The sequence below is a fragment of the Mycothermus thermophilus genome, assembly GCF_041956435.1.
Source record: "Mycothermus thermophilus strain CBS 625.91 unplaced genomic scaffold VTJ04scaffold_4, whole genome shotgun sequence".
In the NCBI taxonomy this organism is placed as follows: Eukaryota; Fungi; Ascomycota; class Sordariomycetes; order Sordariales; family Chaetomiaceae; genus Mycothermus; species Mycothermus thermophilus.
This window is the reverse complement of record NW_027191430.1, coordinates 2,349,690-2,370,688: the sequence shown is the minus strand read 5'-3', so window position 1 is coordinate 2,370,688 and position 20,999 is coordinate 2,349,690. Positions and strand designations below refer to the sequence as shown.

The 20,999-nt window shown below is 56.6% G+C and overlaps 10 protein-coding genes across 10 annotated transcripts; 6 read left to right on the top strand and 4 right to left on the bottom strand.

Moving 5' to 3' along the window:
• Nucleotides 1–344: 344 nt before the first annotated feature.
• VTJ04DRAFT_6606 (uncharacterized protein) lies at nt 345–1,974 on the bottom strand (the record flags this gene model as incomplete). The annotated part of the gene is made up of 4 exons (XM_069364844.1): nt 345–536; nt 599–1,334; nt 1,431–1,867; nt 1,921–1,974. The coding sequence occupies 4 exons, from the start codon at nt 1,972–1,974 to the stop codon at nt 345–347; spliced, it is 1,419 nt and encodes a 472-aa protein (XP_069218630.1).
• A 2,516-nt stretch (nt 1,975–4,490) lies between these two features.
• Nucleotides 4,491–5,047, top strand: VTJ04DRAFT_6605 (uncharacterized protein; the record flags this gene model as incomplete). Its single annotated transcript, XM_069364843.1, has 2 exons — nt 4,491–4,925; nt 4,985–5,047. The coding sequence occupies 2 exons, from the start codon at nt 4,491–4,493 to the stop codon at nt 5,045–5,047; spliced, it is 498 nt and encodes a 165-aa protein (XP_069218629.1).
• A 259-nt stretch (nt 5,048–5,306) lies between these two features.
• VTJ04DRAFT_6604 (uncharacterized protein) lies at nt 5,307–6,491 on the bottom strand (the record flags this gene model as incomplete). Its single annotated transcript, XM_069364842.1, has 2 exons — nt 5,307–5,918; nt 6,003–6,491. 2 exons carry the CDS (start codon nt 6,489–6,491, stop codon nt 5,307–5,309), a joined length of 1,101 nt encoding a protein of 366 aa, XP_069218628.1.
• Nucleotides 6,492–7,957: 1,466 nt separating this feature from the next.
• On the top strand, nt 7,958–8,809 carry VTJ04DRAFT_6603 (uncharacterized protein; the record flags this gene model as incomplete). Its single annotated transcript, XM_069364841.1, has 2 exons — nt 7,958–8,021; nt 8,574–8,809. The coding sequence occupies 2 exons, from the start codon at nt 7,958–7,960 to the stop codon at nt 8,807–8,809; spliced, it is 300 nt and encodes a 99-aa protein (XP_069218627.1).
• A 38-nt stretch (nt 8,810–8,847) lies between these two features.
• VTJ04DRAFT_6602 (uncharacterized protein) lies at nt 8,848–10,170 on the top strand (the record flags this gene model as incomplete). Its single annotated transcript, XM_069364840.1, has 6 exons — nt 8,848–8,880; nt 8,972–8,982; nt 9,038–9,153; nt 9,548–9,662; nt 9,768–9,949; nt 10,025–10,170. 6 exons carry the CDS (start codon nt 8,848–8,850, stop codon nt 10,168–10,170), a joined length of 603 nt encoding a protein of 200 aa, XP_069218626.1.
• Nucleotides 10,171–10,193: 23 nt separating this feature from the next.
• On the top strand, nt 10,194–10,673 carry VTJ04DRAFT_6601 (uncharacterized protein; the record flags this gene model as incomplete). The annotated part of the gene is made up of 1 exon (XM_069364839.1): nt 10,194–10,673. One exon carries the CDS (start codon nt 10,194–10,196, stop codon nt 10,671–10,673), a length of 480 nt encoding a protein of 159 aa, XP_069218625.1.
• A 514-nt stretch (nt 10,674–11,187) lies between these two features.
• On the bottom strand, nt 11,188–12,435 carry VTJ04DRAFT_6600 (uncharacterized protein; the record flags this gene model as incomplete). Its single annotated transcript, XM_069364838.1, has 1 exon — nt 11,188–12,435. One exon carries the CDS (start codon nt 12,433–12,435, stop codon nt 11,188–11,190), a length of 1,248 nt encoding a protein of 415 aa, XP_069218624.1.
• A 620-nt stretch (nt 12,436–13,055) lies between these two features.
• On the bottom strand, nt 13,056–14,844 carry VTJ04DRAFT_6599 (uncharacterized protein; the record flags this gene model as incomplete). Its single annotated transcript, XM_069364835.1, has 3 exons — nt 13,056–13,227; nt 13,293–14,545; nt 14,608–14,844. 3 exons carry the CDS (start codon nt 14,842–14,844, stop codon nt 13,056–13,058), a joined length of 1,662 nt encoding a protein of 553 aa, XP_069218623.1.
• A 966-nt stretch (nt 14,845–15,810) lies between these two features.
• Nucleotides 15,811–18,248, top strand: VTJ04DRAFT_6598 (uncharacterized protein; the record flags this gene model as incomplete). Its single annotated transcript, XM_069364834.1, has 9 exons — nt 15,811–15,856; nt 15,909–16,014; nt 16,077–16,203; nt 16,258–16,363; nt 16,422–16,680; nt 16,736–16,781; nt 16,839–17,203; nt 17,252–17,604; nt 17,656–18,248. 9 exons carry the CDS (start codon nt 15,811–15,813, stop codon nt 18,246–18,248), a joined length of 2,001 nt encoding a protein of 666 aa, XP_069218622.1.
• A 632-nt stretch (nt 18,249–18,880) lies between these two features.
• On the top strand, nt 18,881–20,124 carry VTJ04DRAFT_6597 (uncharacterized protein; the record flags this gene model as incomplete). Its single annotated transcript, XM_069364833.1, has 4 exons — nt 18,881–19,228; nt 19,285–19,441; nt 19,502–19,533; nt 19,603–20,124. 4 exons carry the CDS (start codon nt 18,881–18,883, stop codon nt 20,122–20,124), a joined length of 1,059 nt encoding a protein of 352 aa, XP_069218621.1.
• Nucleotides 20,125–20,999: the final 875 nt, after the last annotated feature.

The window sequence follows — 20,999 nt, the reverse complement described above, 5'->3', positions numbered from 1 at the left end:
GGACGAAAAGAAACCCCAAAAGAGAAGAAAATAATGGCAATCCCCCCCTAACGCGTGCGCCGCCACGCCTCCCAAAGACGTTTATGATGTGATGCCCGAGAGTCCATATGTCCCCGCTCTTGCATTCTTCGTTTCCACACCATGTCGTGGCGTGAGATGGCATTAAAACGAGCAAAGGAGCGAAGATGACGAATTATAAAGAAACCGAAGGGAACAGCCGGAAACAAAGCAATATGTACAAGGGAATCGATTGCCGAACGGAAAAAGGAGCTGATGATAGTCGGGTCTGGTGGTTGTAGTAGTGAGTAGAGTCGAAGTGGTAGTAGGTATATCGATATTGAAGACTAGCAGAACCCTCTTGGATCGAACAACGTTCTGCTGTACGTCGGCATGGTGTATGTTTGCCGAGCCGTCGCATTGAGAAGCTGCTCGAATGCTTGTAGTCGCCTTGAGAGCTCGCGATGCTCCTGCATGATTTGTTTGTTCCGGCGCTCGAGATAGTGGATATACTCAGTTGCTTTTGTGAGCACAGTTCCCTGGCATACGTGTCAGCTTTCCCCCTTCTGATCAAAGGCAACCAACTCCTGGCACCGCTTACCTTGCTAACTTTGGCCGGCCTCTGCGTCCCATCATCCTCCCCACCATTTTCCGATATTGTCCTCAACGACGGCACGGCATTCCTCAGCTCCGAGATCTTGTCCTTAAGATTTGTCCGGTACTTGCGCTCGATATCGTTGTGCGCCGTCCTGTCGCCCGACTTCGGCTTCTCCTTGCCCTTCTCGCCGCTCACGCTCCCCTGCTTCTTGGGCTGGCTTGGAGGCGGCGCCTTCGGTTGCGCGGCCGGCGGTTGCGGCGGAGACACTGGTTTCGGTCCTTGAGGCGTCGTTGTTGCCGTCGTGGTCGCGGTCGTTGTCGTTGTCGCGGCCGTGCCACCTAGCCCGGCTCCGAACGTCATCGTAGGCATCTCCGACGTATTCATGCCCGTAAAATTGAAGTTGATGTTGGATCCCAACCCGCCCATGCTCGGCCCAGGATTCATGGCGATGGCGATCAGTCGCCTCTGCTCCGCCTCGTTCAGCGACGGGCTGTGAAGACCGATGAGCGAATCCATCCGGATACCCGGTTGCGGCCGCTCCCAGCTCAGTGGTGTCGAATAAAGGGTCTCGCGGGGAGGCACTTCCTGCGGCGGCGCCGTGTCGATCTTGGAGAGCTGGTCAGCAAGGTTGATTGAGGAGAAGGCGTCCTCGTCGGAAAGGGCGTTATCGAGCGCGCTGTCGTCGATGTACTCGTCTTTGACCGTGGATTGCTGCGCTTGGGGGTTCGGGTTGGCAGGTCTGCAGATACACGTCGTCAGTTGGGACGCTGGCCGATTGGGCCAGCGAAGGCAGTACCAACACCGCCCTCGCCGGCTCTTCCTAGGCTCAACTCACTGGCCCGTCATGGGAGCTTTGCCCTTGGTGTCCACCATGGTCTGTCCTCCCACCGCCTCATACGACTCGGGTATGCTGGTGAGGCCATCGTCCTTGTCGAAATCAAGCCAATAATCCACCGACTCGAGGGAAGTGGTGGCATCAGTACTCAAGCGCGACCGTTTCCTCTCGTGGCCATCTCTTGACCGGGGACCATGGGCCGGGAGGACTGTCCTCTGCTGGACTCCTTGGCTTTGTGATGCGGAGGAGAGGCCGCCCGATACCGTGGAAAGACCGGTCATGGAAGAGGGCTGGGTGGTGGAATCGAGAGAGAGGGTGGTGGGGGCGGTCGTTGCAGGCGACAAGCCGGCGTCGAGGCCGAGGGCAGAAGGGTCCCATACTGCGGATTGTTGGGCTGATGTGCCGCCCAAGTAGGGCTGATCTACTGGATTGACTGTCTGCACCGGGTGTGAGCCGCCGAAGGAGCGACGTTTCGAGTACAATTACCTACCTGGCCATTAGGCATTGTGAAGAACTCGAGCTGCCTAAGTGCGTCCGAGTCCATTTTTGCGATTCATGCCTCCAGGGGTTGGATAAGATACGGGTGGCGGAGGGCGCCGTAAAAATCTGGTAATCCAGAGCGGAGGAGCTCTGTCGGCTGAAAGGAGACGAGAGGCTGCGACTGAACGGCCCGAGGCAGTTTGTTCTTGGTCGTCGGCTGATGTCAGGTCGAAGATCAAAGCGGGACGATGAGGCTGTCCGGACAACCGATGGAGTGTGAGGAGACAAGCAATCTAATCTCCCTCCAAAGCAAAAAACACAGAAAATCGTCACTGTTCGTGAATTGAACCGCCAAGAAATATCCCGACAGGGAGTGATGGTCTTGGAGAGGGGGAAGCAGCCGTGCACGCGCGGGGCAGCTCAGGAATTGAATTGAGTGGCGTCCGCGACGGGGATTCGGCGTGTGGGATTGGGAGAGGCGAGTTGAGACTTGTGGAAATTGAGTTTATCGCTTTGCTCGACGACGCCGCAACGTGCTGAGGATATGCGAGGCGATGTGTGCGTGCACTTGTATGTCCCTGAGAAGCAGAACTATCTGACCGAGCAGACAGTGCCCCCTGAGGAAAGATGTGCAGCGTGTGTGTTTCGGCGTCTTACGACGGGATCGTTGGCCCAGGCCACGCGAGAGTCACAAGCCGAAAATTCGCGGAGAAGGAGTGGCGGATGGCAAAGGTGAAATGGTTGGACAGTGCGGACACGTTCGTGTTGTATAAGTACGGTTCAGGTTGAGGTTCAGGTTCTAGAACTGGGGCCCCGACAAGAGGGTTGGATAGGCGCGGATGCAGACGGGATGCAGTTGAGAAAAAAAAGTGGGAAAGAGTCAAGTCCTGGTCGGGGAGTGTAGTGTCAGAGTGAACGAAGGCGGATAGAAAGAGAGAAGCTCGTGAAAATGTCAAGGTTCTGGGTCCCAGCAGTTCGGCGAGGCTAGCCGGAGAAATAGGAGAGAGGGACAGCAGGGGATGAGGAGCAGACGCCCAAGCTGAAGATGAGGGTGAGGGTGAGAGAGATTGAGTGAGAAAGAAAGACTGGGGACTGGCAACGGTTTTGGCGGGTTTGCATGCCACCCTGGCCAGTGAACACGGACCCGGGGCGCGCTCCGGGGCTCTATCCGCAAGCTAAGACCTGAGGTGCCCAGTTGCCCTGTGGTCGGGACCGAAAACGAGGACTGAACAGCTCGAGTTGTGTTCAGCGCAATGACTGTTGCGATGCCCCCGTGGATGACTACTGCTAAACTCGTGCAATCAGCAGCGAAAATTTCGCATTGGCCGTATACAGATCCAGAAGTTGACGCCGAAATGGAACATGTCAGGCTGGGCTGTGCCGACGGAGGCTATGGCCGAGTTTGGGACGAGGGTAGAGAAAGTCATCCGATGGGGTTGATGGAGTCAAAATCAACCCCCAGAGCCGGAAAGTGTCTGTTGGGCGGGATGGACTTCTTTGACCCCCAACCTCGAACTCGTTCGCATTCACATTCACATCCTCGACTCGAGGGAACCCCCCAAATCCCGATGTTGCAGCCCCATGGCGTGACTCTGGCTCAGAAGGAGACATCGGGAGCCGGCAGGAGGCCCATGGGAAATCTCAGTCGATAGTTATTTCGTCGCCAGCCAGCAGCTTGCACAGCGCCTGTCGCGGCCCTGTCGCTCTGACGCAGTTGCTTTTGATTTTGGGCCCATTTGCCCGCAAAATCATGCCACTTTTTCCAAGAGGAAACGCTGCCAGAGGCGCTAGCTCCGAGCGCCAAGACGGAAGTGGCTGGTGCTATCCCACTTGTTGCCCGTTTGGGCCCACTGTCTGTGGCTGGTGGGTGGCTTCTCCCACCACCAGCCGAGGCCTCGACCTGGCAGGGTCCACCCGGGATTTCTTGATTTTCCGCGCCTCGCATCCAGGCTAAACCGGACGCGGATGAGCTGCCGCGTGGGAATCTCAGATTGCATCCCGGACTCCCAAGATGTCGGGTTTGCGATTCCCTGCCGGCGCGTGCAGCGCTGGACTGACAGCACTGACGGGCAGAGCCTGATGTCATCACCAACTGGGATTAACACATGCATTGGATCATCAAGCAGCGGCATTCCTTTGCAGAATTTGGGCAAGGAACGGAGATTGAGTGGCTCGCATCCCACATGAATGGTGTCAAGCGAAGCGTCAATCCGGGGCTCCCTCGTGCTCCCCTTTCAGCCGCATGAGCCCTAACCCTGAACAGCTTGGACGATCTGCAGCGGGCAGACGGAAGTGGATCCCCTGAGACGTCATGGCGGGGCCTGCCTTGAGCTTCGTCCAAACTTTCGGCACCGAACCTGAAGAATCTCAGTCAGGACTCAGGACACGAGGTGGAAGAGGATGACACGACAGACGCACCCGCAGCAAACTTCATCAAAGGCTGTTTCATTGACGGCTGTACCACCAGCTGCTAAGTAATACACAACTACAACTACATGAAGTAGCCAGCCGTCTCGCGACAAAGCTCCATTCACATCAAAACTCAACCTTCCCCTCATCTTCCTCTTCACCACCAGCAAAATGTCATCACCATCACCCCCATCGGCCCCTCCAACAACAGGGGTCAAGGCCACTAATTCCGCCACCACCACCGACCCGTCCGCATCTCCACCCGCCTCCCCCGAACTCTCGGGCCGCAACTCCCCGGACTTACCCCTGACCATGACCGCGTCGACAGTCCTCCAGCAGCTCCCGCGGGACGCCACCGCCGCCCTCGCCGCTGCGACCAGCTCGCTGTTCCCGCCCGACCACAAGATCGTGGTGCGGTTCAAGCCCGTCGGCTCGGCGCCGGCGGTCCGCCGCGAGCTGGTGCGCGTGTCGAGCAACCACCGCTTCGAGACGGTCGTGGCCTACCTCCGCAAGACGCTGCGCGCCGCCGACCACGAGAGCGTGTTTCTGTATGTGAACAGCACGTTCGCGCCGGCGCTGGATGAGGTGGTGGGGAACTTGTGGAGGGTAGGTTGTTTCGTTTGGGTTCTGGGGGGAGCCTGTGGGACTGACATATTCTTCTGCAGTGCTTCAAGGATTCCAACGACCACCTCATCGTCGCTTACTCGATGACGCCCGCATTTGGATAAACTCTGATGGATTCTATGGCTATCCTTCTCTATGATACTAAGTACCACAACGGCGAAAGAATCTCACAAGAGCCAACCGCCCCCACAAACAATGCTCTACTAAGTCACCCTACCGACAGGAGATGATGGTATCCGCTAAAAAATGCTGTCAAACGCCGCCGACGCCGACAAGCCCCAAGTCTTACAACACCCAACCCTGAACCATCCAACCACCACTCATGGAAGCCCGATCATATCCAAGCAACCTCTAAACCACACATTACAAATTCTTCACCGCCTCAATAAACCCCTCCAACTCCTTCGCCGGCATCGAGTACGTATGCTCCTTGGCCGGATACTGCCTGCTCTTGACCTCGTCCCTGTACGCCTCGATGGCGCGGAAGCTCTCGCCCCAGACGTCGCCATACTTCTTGACAAACTTGGGAATGGTGCGTCCCGGCGGGAAGTTGCCGGTCATGTCAACCTGCACCAGGACCTGGCCCGAGCAGCCATTGCCGGCGCCGATGCCGATGGTGGGGATAGACAGCTTGCGCGTGATGATGGCGGCGACCTCGGGGGGCACGGCCTCGAGGACGACGGCGAAGCAGCCCGCGGCCTGCACCGCCAGCGCGTCTTCGAGGATGCGCAGCGCCGACGAGACGGTCTTGCCCTGCACGCGGAACCCGCCCAGGCTGTTTTGGCGCTGCGGGGTCAGGCCGACGTGGCCGAGCACGGGGATGCCGGCTTCGGTGATCTTTTGGATGGTCGGCGCCATCTCTTTGCCGCCTTCCAGCTTGACGCCCTTCATACGCCCCTCCTTGACAAAGCGGATGGCGGTGGAGAGGGCTTGGGAGGGCGACATTTCGTAGGAGCCCATGGGGAGGTCGCCGATCTGGTTGGTACTGTTAGTCAACATGAAACCAACGCACACACATACACAACTGGAGAGAAGAGAAAGAGAGAGAGGGAAACATACTGTAAACGCCGCCTTGGTCGCCCTCGCCACGGATCGGCAGTGCAGCAGCATCTCCTCCACTACCACCTCGCTCGTGTCCTCCATGCCCAGCGCAACCATGGCCAGGCTGTCGCCCACCAGGATCACGTCCATGCCCGCCGCGTCGGCCACGTGCGCGCTTGGAAAGTCGTGCGCCGTGATCATGGTGATGGGATCCCCGCGCAGGTACATGTCGCGCAGCATGGGCAGCGTCACCTGCTTGCGCGGGTTGGCGGGCGGCGTGCCCATGGGGGAGTGCGAGCTCCACCGGGTTTGGTAGAGGGTAGCATGGTGGCGGGGTGGTACCCGTGGTGATGTTGAGGATGTAGGTGAGAATGATGATGGTGATGTTGATGAGAGGTGGTGTGTGGCTGGTGCTGTGGCCGTGCACCGGGCGGCGGCGAGGCGAGTGCTGGTGCTGCTGCCCCTTGACAGCGACCTCGCAGCGGCAGCAGCGGGAAGACAAGACATTGGTCTGGCTGTGTGTAGGTGTCTGTGTGCTGCAGGAATGACGTGACAGGGGTAATAATTATTCCCAGGATGAAAAAATGCTGGCAGAATGATGGGGCCGTCAGGGATGGCGATACAAGTTTGCAAATTGCAAAAATCAACTCCCAAAAGTGAAAGAGCAAAAGAAACTAGAAAACAGAAAGCAGGTTCAATCCTGGTCCCGGGGGTGGCGGCGTTTCGCGAGTCCTCTTATTCACCAGGTCATGATGGTTTTTGCTGCGTACAATTGAGTATTTCCCCATGAACGGCTTGGAGTTTTTACCCATTTTCGCCCGCCCCGCTCCGTCTGGCGGCACTGGACACGGCTGCGGCGGACAAGGCGGTGCGGAGTGGACCTGACGCTTCGGCTGATCGGGGGGTGTTCAGGGGGACCCACGCGGAGCCGGTGGATTGTGATTGGGTCTTTCGGGCTGGAAGCGCGGGGGAAGCCGAGGCAGAGGGGATGGTTTGGAATGGTGGATGGGGCGGTGATGCCGTTGGTTTTCCTGATGACATGAAGGTTGCCGTGGATGGAGGGAGCTACGTACTCTGTACACTACTATACTTAGCTGAATCATCCACTCCATGGATGCCAATCCAATGTTCCTGAGCTGTGGAGGGTGTGGGTGGGCATTCATCAAGGTTCGGGATGGTAGCACGTGTCACTTCACCTACTTCGTCAGAAGATGCCGCTTATCTAAGTCATGGTCTTGAGCCCAACACTTGGAGGTTGGACAGTTATTATAACTCGTAAAAAGTGACCTGAACCAAAACGGGTCCTCTGAAGATGACGGTCATGAGCCGCTGATGAAGGAATTATGCTGGACTTCCGTTTTATTCAAGAAGCGAAGACGAACGTGACAATCCATGGCAGTCAAAGAATCTTCCAGGAGGAACGCCTTTCCAAGGTCGAAGCGGGGTTCAAGTCTCGCTTGGCAACAGCACGTCGAGGGAAATTAGAGATGTTGGGGATAACCAAGTTGCATGTCGAGTAGGCAGTTTACTATGTCATGGGAGGGTAATATAGATTTGAAATACCACTGACCAGAAAGTTGACATTGGAACAGAATCTCAGTTCAAGCCAAGCTTGCCGTTCCTTGAGCTGGACAAAGAGGTGCCCCAACCCCAACCCCAACCCCAACCAGACCGGCAGATCCTTGCTGCGGGATTGCGTCACACGTCCCCGCCAAACCGTTCCATCCACCTGAACCAGCCGAATCTCGAACCCTCTTTGTGCAAACATAATGCATGCCGGCTTTCACCGGACTCTCAACTCGGGCAGCAAACCTCTACCTAGGTATTGCCCAGTTGTGCTTTCTTTGAACTCGCTGACTGGTTCAATGAGTACTTATTTTTCTAATGCCGAAGGATATTTAACGGTCACTAGAAGCTCAAGCGGCCGCTTGGCTGAACACTGTGAACCTGCTTGACCGAGTTCTCCGGAAACAATGGGAATCCTGACAGGTCTCGTGAAACTGACAACTCACCTCTCCGTCTCCAATTCGCCGGACAGTCAGTCTTTTGGGTCGAGTGTTCCTTGCATTGGGCTCCAGCTTTTCACCACAAACATGGAACTCGGTCAACCGTACCAGTCTTCACAAAGTTCAAGGTCCGGCCCGTCTGCATACACGTTTTGGTGTAGTAGTGATTTGCCCAAACCCACCCCCGCTGCAAGGGGATCACCAGTCCTCTCGTGCCAGCTGTTCGTGACTCGTCCATTGCAGATTCAGGCCCAAATGTTTCCCGATGACGGGCATCAAGCAACTCATTGCTTCCATGGTTTACCAATAGGCACTGTGTGAACCAGGCACAATGGTTTCCAGTTCTGGAAATGGAGCTCTGAGTCAACTGACCAGCCCCTCATCTGGCCCGCGCTTTAAGTGACCCCATTGCCGTCTATCCCCGAAGACATGGAAGTGTTCCCCGCCTTTTTACGCCCTCACCTTGTTTGAGCTGCTTGCCCGCCGCCTCCCCATTGCCACCCCTTTTAGCGGACGCTACGGTACCCCAACCTGGGCTTTCAGTGGGACTGAACGTTATCGTTACCGCCTCTATCGCTTCAAGACGGCCTGGGAGGTTCCAGCGCCATCCTTTATTGTTATCCGTTCTTCGCAACGCAGCCACCTCAAACCGACAACCAACTTGAACCTGGCCAACTGCACCACACCACACCACACCACACCACACCATTTCCCACTCTTTGCCAACCTCAACGCAACACCACCAGCAGCAACAGCTACTACTACTGCTCTCCCAAGCTACAGCATACGCTCTTCCATTTCGTCAACAAGAAAAAGTAGACCGTTTCGTGTGACTCGATCAAGCCGCCCAAGCCAACATGTCGTCCCCGCGCCGCCGGATCGAGACAGATGTATGTAGCGTATAGCCCGTTCGGCCTGCCCTCTCCAGGCAGGCCACCTGTCCCAGAGCTTCGTAACTGACTGATGATTTTCCTTCTCTAGGTCATGAAGATGTGCGTTTCACCTTCCCTTCTAGCATACCACAGTTGTTACTCCGCGCCCGCCCAGCAACCCCGATGAACCCCGGCCGGCCTCTGTTCTATTCATCTTCCGTGACGCTGACACAGGCGATGATGTCTGCAGGCTCATGAGCGACTATGAGGTGACACTGGTCAATGATAACAGTATGTTTGCCTGCGCTGCGCCCGTTTGCTGCTTGTCTCGTTGGTAGAGAGGGAGCGTTGCTGACATTGCTGGATGCGTAATAGTGTAAGCTTCATTTTACTACCCCGCCGCCACTTGCGGTCCGCGATATCGGATGTCGGAAAACAAGATCGACACTCCCGAACCTCGCTCGACCCTTCCTGTCCGTATGATGAACTCGACTGATGCGAGCCGCTTCTTCTGTGATATAGGCAGGAGTTCTTTGTGCGGTTTAAGGGGCCCGCGGAGAGTACGTCCTTCCCCGTTCCATGCCCGGTTAGCTGATGCCCGGCCCCCTGCGCGACGAAAGCCAGGAGTCAGAATTAGGGGATTCAGTTGCCATGTACAAGTTTGCTGACAAATCTCCAACAATAGCTCCCTTCGAAGGTGGCGTCTGGAAAGTCCACGTCGAGCTGCCCGACCAGTACCCGTACAAGTCGCCCAGCATCGGCTTCGTGAACCGGATTTTCCACCCCAACATTGACGAGCTGTACGTTGTCCACCAACCCCCCCATCCCTCCAGTTCTCCCTACCCACCTCTCCCTCGACTTTCTGGGGGAGCGCAAAGACTAACACAACCTGAAACAAAAAAAAGCTCCGGCTCCGTCTGCCTCGATGTCATCAACCAGACCTGGTCGCCCATGTACGACATGATCAACATCTTCGAGGTGTTCCTCCCGCAGCTCCTGCGCTATCCGAACCCGTCCGACCCGCTCAACGGCGAGGCCGCCGCCCTGCTGCTGAGGGATCCCAAGAACTACGAGGCCAAGGTGAAGGGTAAGAGAACTCATAAAAGAAAAATGGTTACAACGCAGTTGAACGGCACGCATTGACATGTTCCCCTCACCACAGACTACGTCCAAAGGTACGCGTCCAAAGGAGCGGCCGACGAAGCCGGCGCCGAAAGCGAGGAGGACGACGAGCTGTCGTCGGTGGGCAGCTTTGAGGAGGACGACGACGAGGATGCCCAGGCCGCGGGGCAGATGGATGATGTATGAGTGAGTGGATGGTGTAGAGTGAGATGGAACCAAGAGTAGGGAGAAGGGAAGGGAAAGCAACACAGGACTGGCAAAGGCATTGGCGCAAGGTTTGGCGGGCGGGTTGGCTGGTTGCATGGATGGATTTGTTTTCTTCACCAAGGTTTTTTTCTGTGCTTTTCTTTTCTTCCGGGGTGGCTCGGCGTATATGGATTGATTGTTTGCGTGGGTGGGAGAAAGAGAGGGTAGGAAGGGTTTGGAGGAGGGGTAGGCGGGGTGGCATATTAGGTTGTGTTTGTCTTGGTCTTCTTCTCTTTCTTTCTCCCTCTCTCTCTCTCGTTGATTTTGTCACTTCGCTCAGCCAGTTAGGTCTTTGTTTTTGGAGTTTGGTTGGTTTTTGTGTTTTGGTTTGGTTTTGTCTTCTTGCATGGTCACTCTCCCCTCTTTGTTGCTTGCAGGTGCAGGGTGTGGTTGAAGAGGAGTGTATTGGAAGTCAACAACCTCCCACGAGGGGGGGGAGATGAGGGGATTGGGGGTATGGTGAATGGATGATGGAGGAGGTTTGATGCTTCACAGCAGGCAGACTTCTGGACCAGATACTAAGAGAGTGACTCAGATAGTGGCATAGAAGAGGATCACCTCTCACCTCTCCAAACTTCCGGTCCTTGTGCAGCCGTCCATCTGCTGTCCAGGGCATTACACCCCAGGTACCTCAGGTCTGGAAGGTAGGTGGGTAGATGCAATGAACATGTATGTCATTGTCAAACATGAGCGACAAAATGGTGTATTAGCTTGTTCCTTGAGATGCATACCTTACTCAAAGGTAGTAACCAAAAACACCCATCCCCCATCCGCAACTCCGTCCCGTCCGTCCGTCCCAGGGTATCATCCCGAGGTTGTTCTATGCCCATCGCCCGCAGATAGTATACATGGCCATGCCCTGACCCAACCCAAATCCCATGCCCAACCGGCATATTATTATACTTTCATTTCATGACTGACATCTGATCGATCCTGTCTCCATAACTAAAGGCCCTCTCACTCCGAATCGGAGGCGTAATCCACCAAGGGCGTCGTGCCGGCCGCGCTCTTGGGTGGTTGGGGTGTGCTGCTGCTACTGCTGCCGCAGCTGCTATTGCTACGTTCCTGTCCAGAAGCCGTCGATGCCGACTCCGCTGCTGCTGACGAGGATGTTGTAGAAGAAGGAGGAGGGGGAGCAGCGGGATGAGGATCCGGCGGCTTGTCGTTTTCTGATACCACTACCCGCTTCCTCTTCAGCCCGGGCAGGAGAGGCGCGCCGGGCTTGTTGCTGCTGCTGCTGCTGCTGTTGCCGAAGTCGAGGAAAGGATCCCTCGCGGCGCGGGTGTTGGTTGCGATCGAGACGGCGAGGGATTCGCGGGTGCGGAGGGCTTTGAGTTCGGATTTGAGTTTCCTTGTTGGTTTGGTTGTTGATGTTGGCGTCGCGGATTTGTTGGGGGTAGTTGCGGTTGACGAGGGAAACAGCGGCTTGATTAGCGCCTCAGATCCCAAATCCTCAGCACCCTCGTCGCCGTTATCAGGGTTGGCGACACCCGAGGAACCAAAATCCACCAACCTCGCCCGCCTAACATCTTCCTCCGTCTCCGGCAGCAACTCAATCCCGATCCCTCCCAACCTCGCTCTCAGCTCCTCCGTCCTTTTCTCCTCCCTCTCCCTTGCGTGCCTGCCGGCTCGAAACGCCTTCCGCAGCCGCTGGTTCTGGGTATACGGGTCCTCCCACTTCCGCTGGCCCTCCTCGCGCAGCTCCTCGATCCTCTGCGCCGCGGTGACCAGCCGTTCCCTATCCGCGATCGTTTTTTCCAGCCGCCCAAACGCCGTCTCCCGCTCCTCCTCTCTCTGGCGCGGCGTCAGCGCCAGCCCCATCGTCGGCGCCACCGCGCTCGCGACTAAAGCATCTTTTTCCAAATCCCCGTAGTCCCGCCGCCGCGCTCCGCGGACGACCACGAAATCCGCGTTCGCCGGGTCCGTGCGCATCTCAATCTCCCCGCCGCAGTCGGCGTGCTTGAGCACAAAGGACCAGATCGGCGTGGAGTGGTAGGCGCCGACGCGGCGCTTGGCGGCGTTGAAGCGCACCCCTTGCGGGATGAGGGTCGGTTTGGGACAATGCGCGCACCAGAGGGCGAAGGGCATTTCGAAGCGGATCGTTGGAGGAGTGGTGGAGGAGGAGGAGAGGGCGCGGCGCTTGAGGCGGTGGTGGGACGAGTCGTCGTCGGGCGGATGGTACCGCCCCATGTTGAAGCCTTGCATTTTGGCGGTTGGGTTGAGGGAGGCCGGCGGGGGTGTTGTTATTGAAATGGGCGTTGTGGTGGCATGGGTGGTTGCGGTGGTGTTGGTGGTTGACGTTCGAGCGGCTTCGTGGTTGGAGGTTGATGATGGGTGTTAATGTTGGATGATGTTGGTTGAGCGGTGGTGTTGAAGTCCAAGGCGACTGTGGGGCAATTACTGATGGCCGCGCCTGGGACACCCTAACCCTGGAGCTTGCTCTCACCCTAACCACCACCAGACCAGATCAAATTGGCTGCTTCTACTCATGTAAGTTTTAAGTCAACGAACATAGTCCGTCTGTATTCTTTCTTTAGCGTAGGCCCTTTGACTGGATCCATGTATTCCACCATTCCTCCCTCCTGTCTTGCTGGAGAGACTGGGGGTCCATATCTTTGAACCAGTCCAGGGACTACTGGGAGATGGTGTGATATAACTCAGATATGGACAATGCCTTGACTTTGTTCAACCAAAAATACATACAGATCCCCTTCCCATATCCTCATATATACAAAAAGCCCAATATTTACCAAAACCCATAAATACATCCGAACCAATGCTTCCAAACACCCAAGCGTCAACGCCCGCGCTGAAGCCAGACCAATCTATACCGTGCCCTTCCGCCGCCTCACCTCGATCGTCGTCTTCACCGGGGGCATCATGTTAGAACCGAACCACACAAACTTGGGCCGCTCTACAAGCGGCTTGAACTCGTAATTTTGCACGAGATATGCCAGGATTAATTTCAACTCGTGGGCGACGAAGAACCGTCCGGGACTGTGATTGAGCTTGTCAACTCCCTGTCTAGTCAAAACCATGACGGCTCTCGGGAATATGCTTACCATGCATGCCTCCCATGGCTAAAAGGCAAGTAATCCGGGCTGGTCGTGACCATGCCCAACCTTGCGGCGCGCATCAGTTCATCCAGGTCCACCTCCTCCCCCCTCGCCGCGGCCTCGCGCGCTTGCGCCTCAATCGCCTCCCTCTGCCTCGAAAACCGCCAGGGATCGTACCGGTCCGGGTCCGGATAGATATCCGGATCGTGGTGTATTCCGTGCATATCGATCGTCAGCGACGCGCCGTAGGGGGCATGCCACCCCTCGGTCGTGTTGGTCACTCCCTCCGGCGCGACGACCTTGCGATGGGTCAGCCCCCGGGCGAACGTGCTGAGACGCATGCTCTCCTTGATGGCGGAGTCGGTGCGGTGCAGGCGGGCGAGGCCTTGCTTGGACCACGCCCCCGGGCAGTCTTCTTCGGCCAGGACGCGGGACGTTTCCTCGCGGATAGCGCCGAGGACGTCGAGGGACGGGTCGGCGTGGAGGAGGTCGACGGTGAGGTTGAAGCCGGTCATGACGGTGGTGTGGATGGCGGCGAACTCGACGGGGAGGATGCGCTTAGAGAGCATTTCCGGCGTGAGCTCGTGGTGGAGCCCCTCGGCGAGCGCCTGGCGGATCAGCCAGGTTACCATGTCCTCGGGAGGTTGCCAGTCCAGGTAGGCCGGGTCGCCGGCTTCCTTGCGTGCGAAGGCTTCGAGGCGGGATTCCAGGAGGGGTTTGGCGAGGAGGTAGCCCTTGCGCCAGTGCAACCAGTTGGTGACGGCGACAAGAGGCGGGGCGACGAGGGGTTTGAAGACGCGCGGGAACAGGTCGAGCAGGATGCTGTTGCGCACCACGTCGTCTGCGAAGGCGACTTGGCAGGCGAGGAATTCTTTGTTCCGGCAGAGAGGCGCGCCGACGATGATGCGGTTCGTAACGCGCGGCACGATTCCTAGCCAGGCCTCCCACAGGTTCATGGTCTTCCACTCGGTGTCCTTGCCAAAGACGTCGTCGATGGCAGCCTGGATCTCCTCTTGGACACCGGGGATGAGGCCAATGATGTTGCGTGCGAGATGCTTGTGAATGGTCTGGATGGGGAACTGATCGTCGACGCCAAAGAATTGGTAGTCGTTATGCAAGGCATCGCGGTGTGCTTCCTTGGTGGACAGCACACGGTCGGGGAGCTCGAGCATCCAGGGGATCTGGGATCGCGGGACCACAATCTCCTGAGGCCGGGCCGGTGCGGCCGGGACAACGAAGGAGCGGCCATGCTTGGAGTACTGCCCGAGTTGTCAATATGGGTTCTGGAATATACATAGCGGACAAGGAGGTGTCTGCACACCTTTTCGTAACCTTCAGAAAACCAGGCGTCGTAGCGCGTCACGAAGAGAGCCCAATTCTTCAGCGTCCCAACAAAGTCAACTCCGCAGCCGACGCGCGGCAGGGACTTGGAGTAGCGGGGTTTCCATGTGAAGTCGACGATAAAGGAGGCGAGAGTGAAGAGGACGGCGACAACTATGAGGCGGCTGGGGGTCAACAGATCGAGCAGGTGGGAGCCGAAGACGGCGGCCACGACCATGATGGCTGGAGGGCTCGGGACGCCGTGACGGGAGTTGGATTAAGACGAGGCGGAATGATGTAGGGAGAGAGGGTGGGAGGGAGATCGTGTTGGTTGGTAGCACAACATGCGCTCAGCTCGGCCGAGGTCGCGGAAACAGAGATGTTTCTTCCATCATGTCCATGCTTCCAGTCCGTCGACACGGCGTCTGGATAGGGTCGATTGGCAGGGGCAGCAGGTCAAAAGCTGAGACGCCGGGTTCTGAAACAAAGGCGTCGACGGTGCGCATCGAGCATGCAGGGCGGCCCCTAGGTGACACAATGGGTGGGGCATGCGGCGGCCCTGGGTGCAACGGTCGCCGGGTCTTGGCGATGTCGATCGGCTTGGCGTCTTCTGGAAGTTCCACGCAGATTGACGAACCGGGCATCCGTTCTAACTTTGGATGATGTTGTGAAGTTAGCTTCTTCCATTGATATACCTATCCCATATCAGCAATTTCGTCAGTCCAGAAACAAAGGGAAGCTGTTTGGTTTTGGTTGTCAAGATCTTGGTTGACAAAAAGAAGCTTAATGGCAGAGCCATGCATCGGTGGGCCTGACTCAGACAACCTTTGCTAAAAACAGAAACCAACACTCGGTGTCACAGCCGGCAGACATCATCACCTGGCGCTGGAAAGAGTCCCGACATCAGATGTCATCTAAAGTCAGAATTGAAGAGTTTGACAGGGAAGTTGCGGAGGGATGACAAGCAGGATCATAGGCTCAAGTTCTTTCCTTAAATGAAAATGACAGAATGCGCGTTGCTGCCTGGGACCTCGGGCCTGCCATTGGACAGAGGCACCTCTACCTCTGTCTTGGTCTTGATCCCGACTCGAATTCTAATGTCTTTGAGTTTCAGTCTTGGATCTTCAAGCACTCAACGCGACATTGTGTGGCAGAGTGGGATCGCCAACCTGAGTGAGATACACCAAGCTCACACATCTCCGCTATGTCGACCTTCAACGGCCTTGTGGCCGAATTTCCCGACATCCGGGGTATGCAGCCTTCTTCATCTCCTCCAGCTACCCCAGCTAACACAATGACCAGTCGACTTCTTCCGGAACCATCCAGACCAGCGCCTGCCCCTGGCATGCTTCCTGAGTCACATCCACAGCGACCATCTCGCCGGTCTAGAGTCTCTCCGCTCGCCATTGTATGTCTTGATTGGCGGCCTTCGTCTTGTCAAACTAGCCAGTCCGTTTAACACATCCACAGTGTTTACTGCTCTGCTGCCACAAGGGCTCTACTCCTCCGCCTCGAGAAGTATGACAGCCGAGTCAACTACGCCGCAGGAATCCTTGAGACGCGACTCCAGAGATTTCGCCATCTCAAGAATCTTCTCGTATGCTTGCCCTCGATCTCTCCTCCTAACTGATCCCAAGCTCATCTCCAATAGAAACCCATCCCCCTGAACACACCCACGGTCCTGGAGCTGGAGCCAGGAAATCACCTCCAGGTTACCTTGATCGATGCCAACCATTGTCCCGGGGCGGTAATGTTCCGTAGGTCTTTTCACCACCGTACCTAAGGGGTATTTGCTTACATGGAGTACACTCCCAGTGTTTGAGGGACATGGCAAGGCCGTCCTGTACACCGGCGACATCAGGAGCGAGCCTTGGTGGGTGAACTCCATCTCAAGGTCCCCTTCCCTGCTCGAGTACGCCATGGGACTCAAGACCCTCGATGCCATTTACCTTGATACCACCTTTCTTGAGGACATTCCCTTTCCTACGAAAGCCGAGGGAATTGCCGAGCTTCTGGAGAAGGTCTCACGCTACCCTCCAGACACAATCTTCCATTTCCAAGCCTGGACATACGGGTAAGAAACCAGAAGCTCCTAGTCGCCATGAGGCTTGCCGCTCACTTCAACTCAGGTACGAAGACGTCTGGCTCGCCCTCTCCAAGGCGCTTGGGTCCAAGGCATGTCAACCGAATCCACCAATACTGCACCCTTTCCCATTTTGCTAACCTTACCAGATCCACGTCGACGAGTACAAAATGCTCATCTTCCGGTCACTCGCTGCGATAAACCCCGACAAACCCACCCCGCCGTCCTATCTTATCCCCGAAGCTCCTGGTCTTGTCGGTTTCACATGCGGAAACGCATACCAACCCGGCTGTTTGACTCGAGATGAGAATGTACGCCTTCACAGTTGCGAGAAGGGTGTCTACTGCGACAAGATCAAGAACTCGCCCGTCGTGTGGATTCGTCCCATCATCACACGTCTGCCCAATGGCGAAGAGGTGGGCGAAGCTGGAGCTGGAGGCGGCGGGGAGGATTTGAACAGGATACCAGAACTGGATTATCTGTCCCTTGACGATGTCTCCATTCTCATTCAAGAGTAGGTGCCATGTTCCTCTCATTCAGGACACTTGCTAAAATTTGCCAGATTCTCCCGCATGGACGATGTACCCCAAGATCTGCTTCAGAAAGTGAGCGAGTTTATTCTCCAAACCATGACCAGCGGCCGCAAAGTCCCACTCGGCCTTGACCTGCCCGGTACCGGTGACAGCGCTTCAACCGACCTTGATCTTAATGCCGGCCTGAAATCCATCGCCAAGAGGTTTCAACCTAAATACCATCCTCTCCCAACCACCACAACTGGACAAGGCCCCCCAACTGTCATAACCTTTCCATACTCTCGCCATTCATCATATCCAGAACTCTGCCACTTTCTGAGTGTGTTCAAACCACGAGATGTCTGGCCTTGTACTTTCAATATTCACCAATGGCTGCGAGAAGGTATGGCGTTATATATCCTCTGGCCTGACATAGTCTGATTATTACTTCCAGGAATCACGATTGAGCATCTCTTCAGCAAGCATTGCTCCAGCCCAGAATTCCGGCACGATCTATTCATGGCAGCTCAGCTTGAGAATCGCGGGAACGATCGGAACAGCCAACTTGACAGCCAGGTAACTGTATCGACCGCCAGCGATGATGCCCGTTCCCTGCAACTCCGCCTCCCGAGCCAATCCGATCGTGACAGCCAGGTTGTTATCACTATCAAATCCGATTCTGAGGAGAACAACGAGACAATGAGGCTTCAGGTTCCTGCCGCACAGGTCGAGAAACACGGCTCTCCACATCTCAGTTTAGAGTTGGATCAGCCAGAACTCGCCGAAACGGTCTTTGCGCCAACGGACCACAGTTCTCCGCTTCTCTTCTCGGAGTCGAGTGATGTTGGTGAATGCTTTGACATCGAAATCGACCCAGAAGGCCTCATGGGATCCCAGGTTTCCACAACATCAGAATTTGCCCTCGAGGCACGCGCCCAAGCTTTTATGACGGTCTTGCAGGCCGCCAGAGGCAGACCTAGTGGAGAGATCGGCCTCATGTCGACGACTGATCACCACTCAATTTTGGAGGAGGAACTCTTTTGTTAGATGGTAGAGGATTGCCGAGGTGGGCCTGAGCTTTTGGGATTCCCTGTGTTTCACAGACTTTGTTGTCGGTTGTTGCTCCACAGACCCCCGACGTCTTCCCCGGATCTGCACGGCATTTACTTAATTGCCGATAATTCCAATCCGGTGGTGCGGGCTTGGCTGCGACAGAGTGAGTATACTCCGTCCACCAACACCATGGGCACAAGATTCTCCACAAATCCGTGACTTCACCAGACCCGGGGGATATTGCAGAAGGGCCGTGCCGTGCCCGGCCGTTGGCTCATGTGGTCGTTGGTAGTGCAACGCATTCGGAGATTCTCCCCAATATAGCCCATGCGCTCGAATAATATGCCGTGATTTATTTACCCCGGACGGACCGCCCCGGGCTCGTTGAGCCTAAATACCACCCAACCGCGGAGACGCGATCGTGGAGAAGCCGTGCTATACTGCCGGCTGGGACACGGAGTGTGGAAGAGGTGATGATGGAGTAGTGTAATATATGAAAGGGAGGGGCGTGTATAAGACGGCCCCGTCATTCGTTTTATTTCTCCCTGCCGTCACTCCTTCACCGTGTCTCTGGGTCTGCGTCGGCCCGCTCACCTGAGATTGACCGAGGCCCTCATCCTACGACCATGTTGTGGACTCGGCTTGAACGGTTTGTTGCCGTCGCCGGCTTCGTCCTCCTCTGGGCCGGCCTGACCTCCGGCCTGGCCATCGACATTCCGGGCGTGGCAAAGCGTGCCGACCCACACCTGGCAGGGTACCTTGGCGTGTTCTTCCTGGGAGCCGATCCCTACGTCTACTTCTACCTCAGCAACGGCAACAACCCGCTCTCTTTCCGCGCGCTAAACCGCGGCCAGCCCATCATCAGGCCGACGAAAGGGACCGGCGGAGTCCGGGACCCAACCATCGTCCCGGGTGGTGGAGCCGAGGCCGGCAAGAAGTGGTATATCATCGGGACAGATCTTCACATTGGCAAGGTGGGTGAGGACCGAAGAATGCGTGGCCTGCCGTCGGGATTCTGACCCCAAGGCAGACAAACTGGGATGCGGCTCAGCGGACGGGATCTAGGGGTATCTTCGTCTGGGAGAGCACCGACCTCGTCAACTGGGGGAATGAGCGCCTGGTGGTGGTAGAGGATGCCTCGGCCGGCATGGTCTGGGCTCCCGAAGCTATTTGGGATCCTGCGAGAGGTAAGTAAATGTCCAAGCCGACCTTCTCGGGGCTGAACCAACTATAACAACCACATACAGGTGAATACCTCGTCCACTGGGCATCCAAATTCGTAAGCCTCCCCTCCCCTTCCGTTCCCCCCTAACATCCCCAACCATCCTGACACTGTCCTTTTCATCAGTATCCCCCCTCCGACCCATGGCACACGGGCCCCCCCTCCAACATCCGTATCCGCTACGCCTACACCAAGGACTTCCGCACCTTCTCCGCACCGCAAACCCTCATCGACAAGAACCCCACCAACATCATCGACCTGACGTACCTCCCGCTCAACGGCGACGTCAACAACTCGACCGCGTTTTTGCGCTTCATGAAGGACGAGACGCGCAAAACCGTCTTTGCCGAAGTCTCGTACAACGGGCTCTTTGGCACGTGGACGCGCCCCGGCGGGGAGGGCGCCATCATCCAGAGCGGCGTCGAAGGGCCGGCCGCGTACTGGGACAATACCGTCCCGGGGAGGGTGCATTTGCTGTTGGATCACTACGGCGCGGACGGGTACAGGCCGTATGTGAGTGACAACCCGGCGAGTAATTCGGGCTGGAGCCAGAGCAGCATGGCGAGCTGGCCGAGGAATTTGAGGCACGGGAGTGTGCTGCCGGTGGATGCGAGGTTGTATCAGGCTTTGAGTTCGCGGTGGGGTTAAGGGGTTGGGGCCGTCATGTTCATAGGGGATGGAAGAGGAGAAACTGGCAAGAGCCTTAATTCGGGACTACCTTCACCTTTTCTGGTGTTCGTTTGTGTGGTGTCAACTACCATGACAACACGAGAAGTCTGCCAACGCCATGACTCGACCGCAAGGTTGTCAACCGCTCGAGCAACAAGACACAGCCCAGAAAGCAAACATCAAACCGCCTCGGGTCGGCGAGGGGAGTAAATAATCCAGCCATGGAAAATCATTCGGCGGTCTTTTAGACATGTAAGTGAGCGATGCGGGAACCATATCGATCACAGATCCTATATTTCCCATGCCAGCGGTTGACGTGACGTTATTTTGGCAGCAGCTTGTCACGATATCACGAACTCTATGCCGAACTCTTCCCCTGGCCCTGTTTGACGATTCCCGTCATGATGTATCTACGAGGCTGGTGGTTCTGTCTTCTATACCCCAGACTACACACTCCAGGTGATGGACAAGACCGTGTCCTTGTCGTGAGAAAGGAGCCGCCAGCCAAAACCCATCACCGCCCAACATGACAGATGGACACGTCCGCAATGGGCAGCGGCGGAAGAAGTCTGGCGGCACGGACTCGTGACTAACGCGTGGTGTGTTTGTGTATGTGTCTAAGTCCGAGAAGACATCCCGAGTCATGAACATCCCGTCTCTGAGGACTCCATTACTCACTCACAGCCAACACACTTCCTCTCATCAGTCACACGCTCAGTTCAGTTCAGTCACTTACTCACCGACACATATCCGGGGGGATATCCGGGGGGCCAGACCCTGTCTCTCCACCAGTCATCCGGACCCTCCCTAGACTAGGTCCCTTCCCGTCCCTCCCGTCCCGCCCGCCCCTCCTT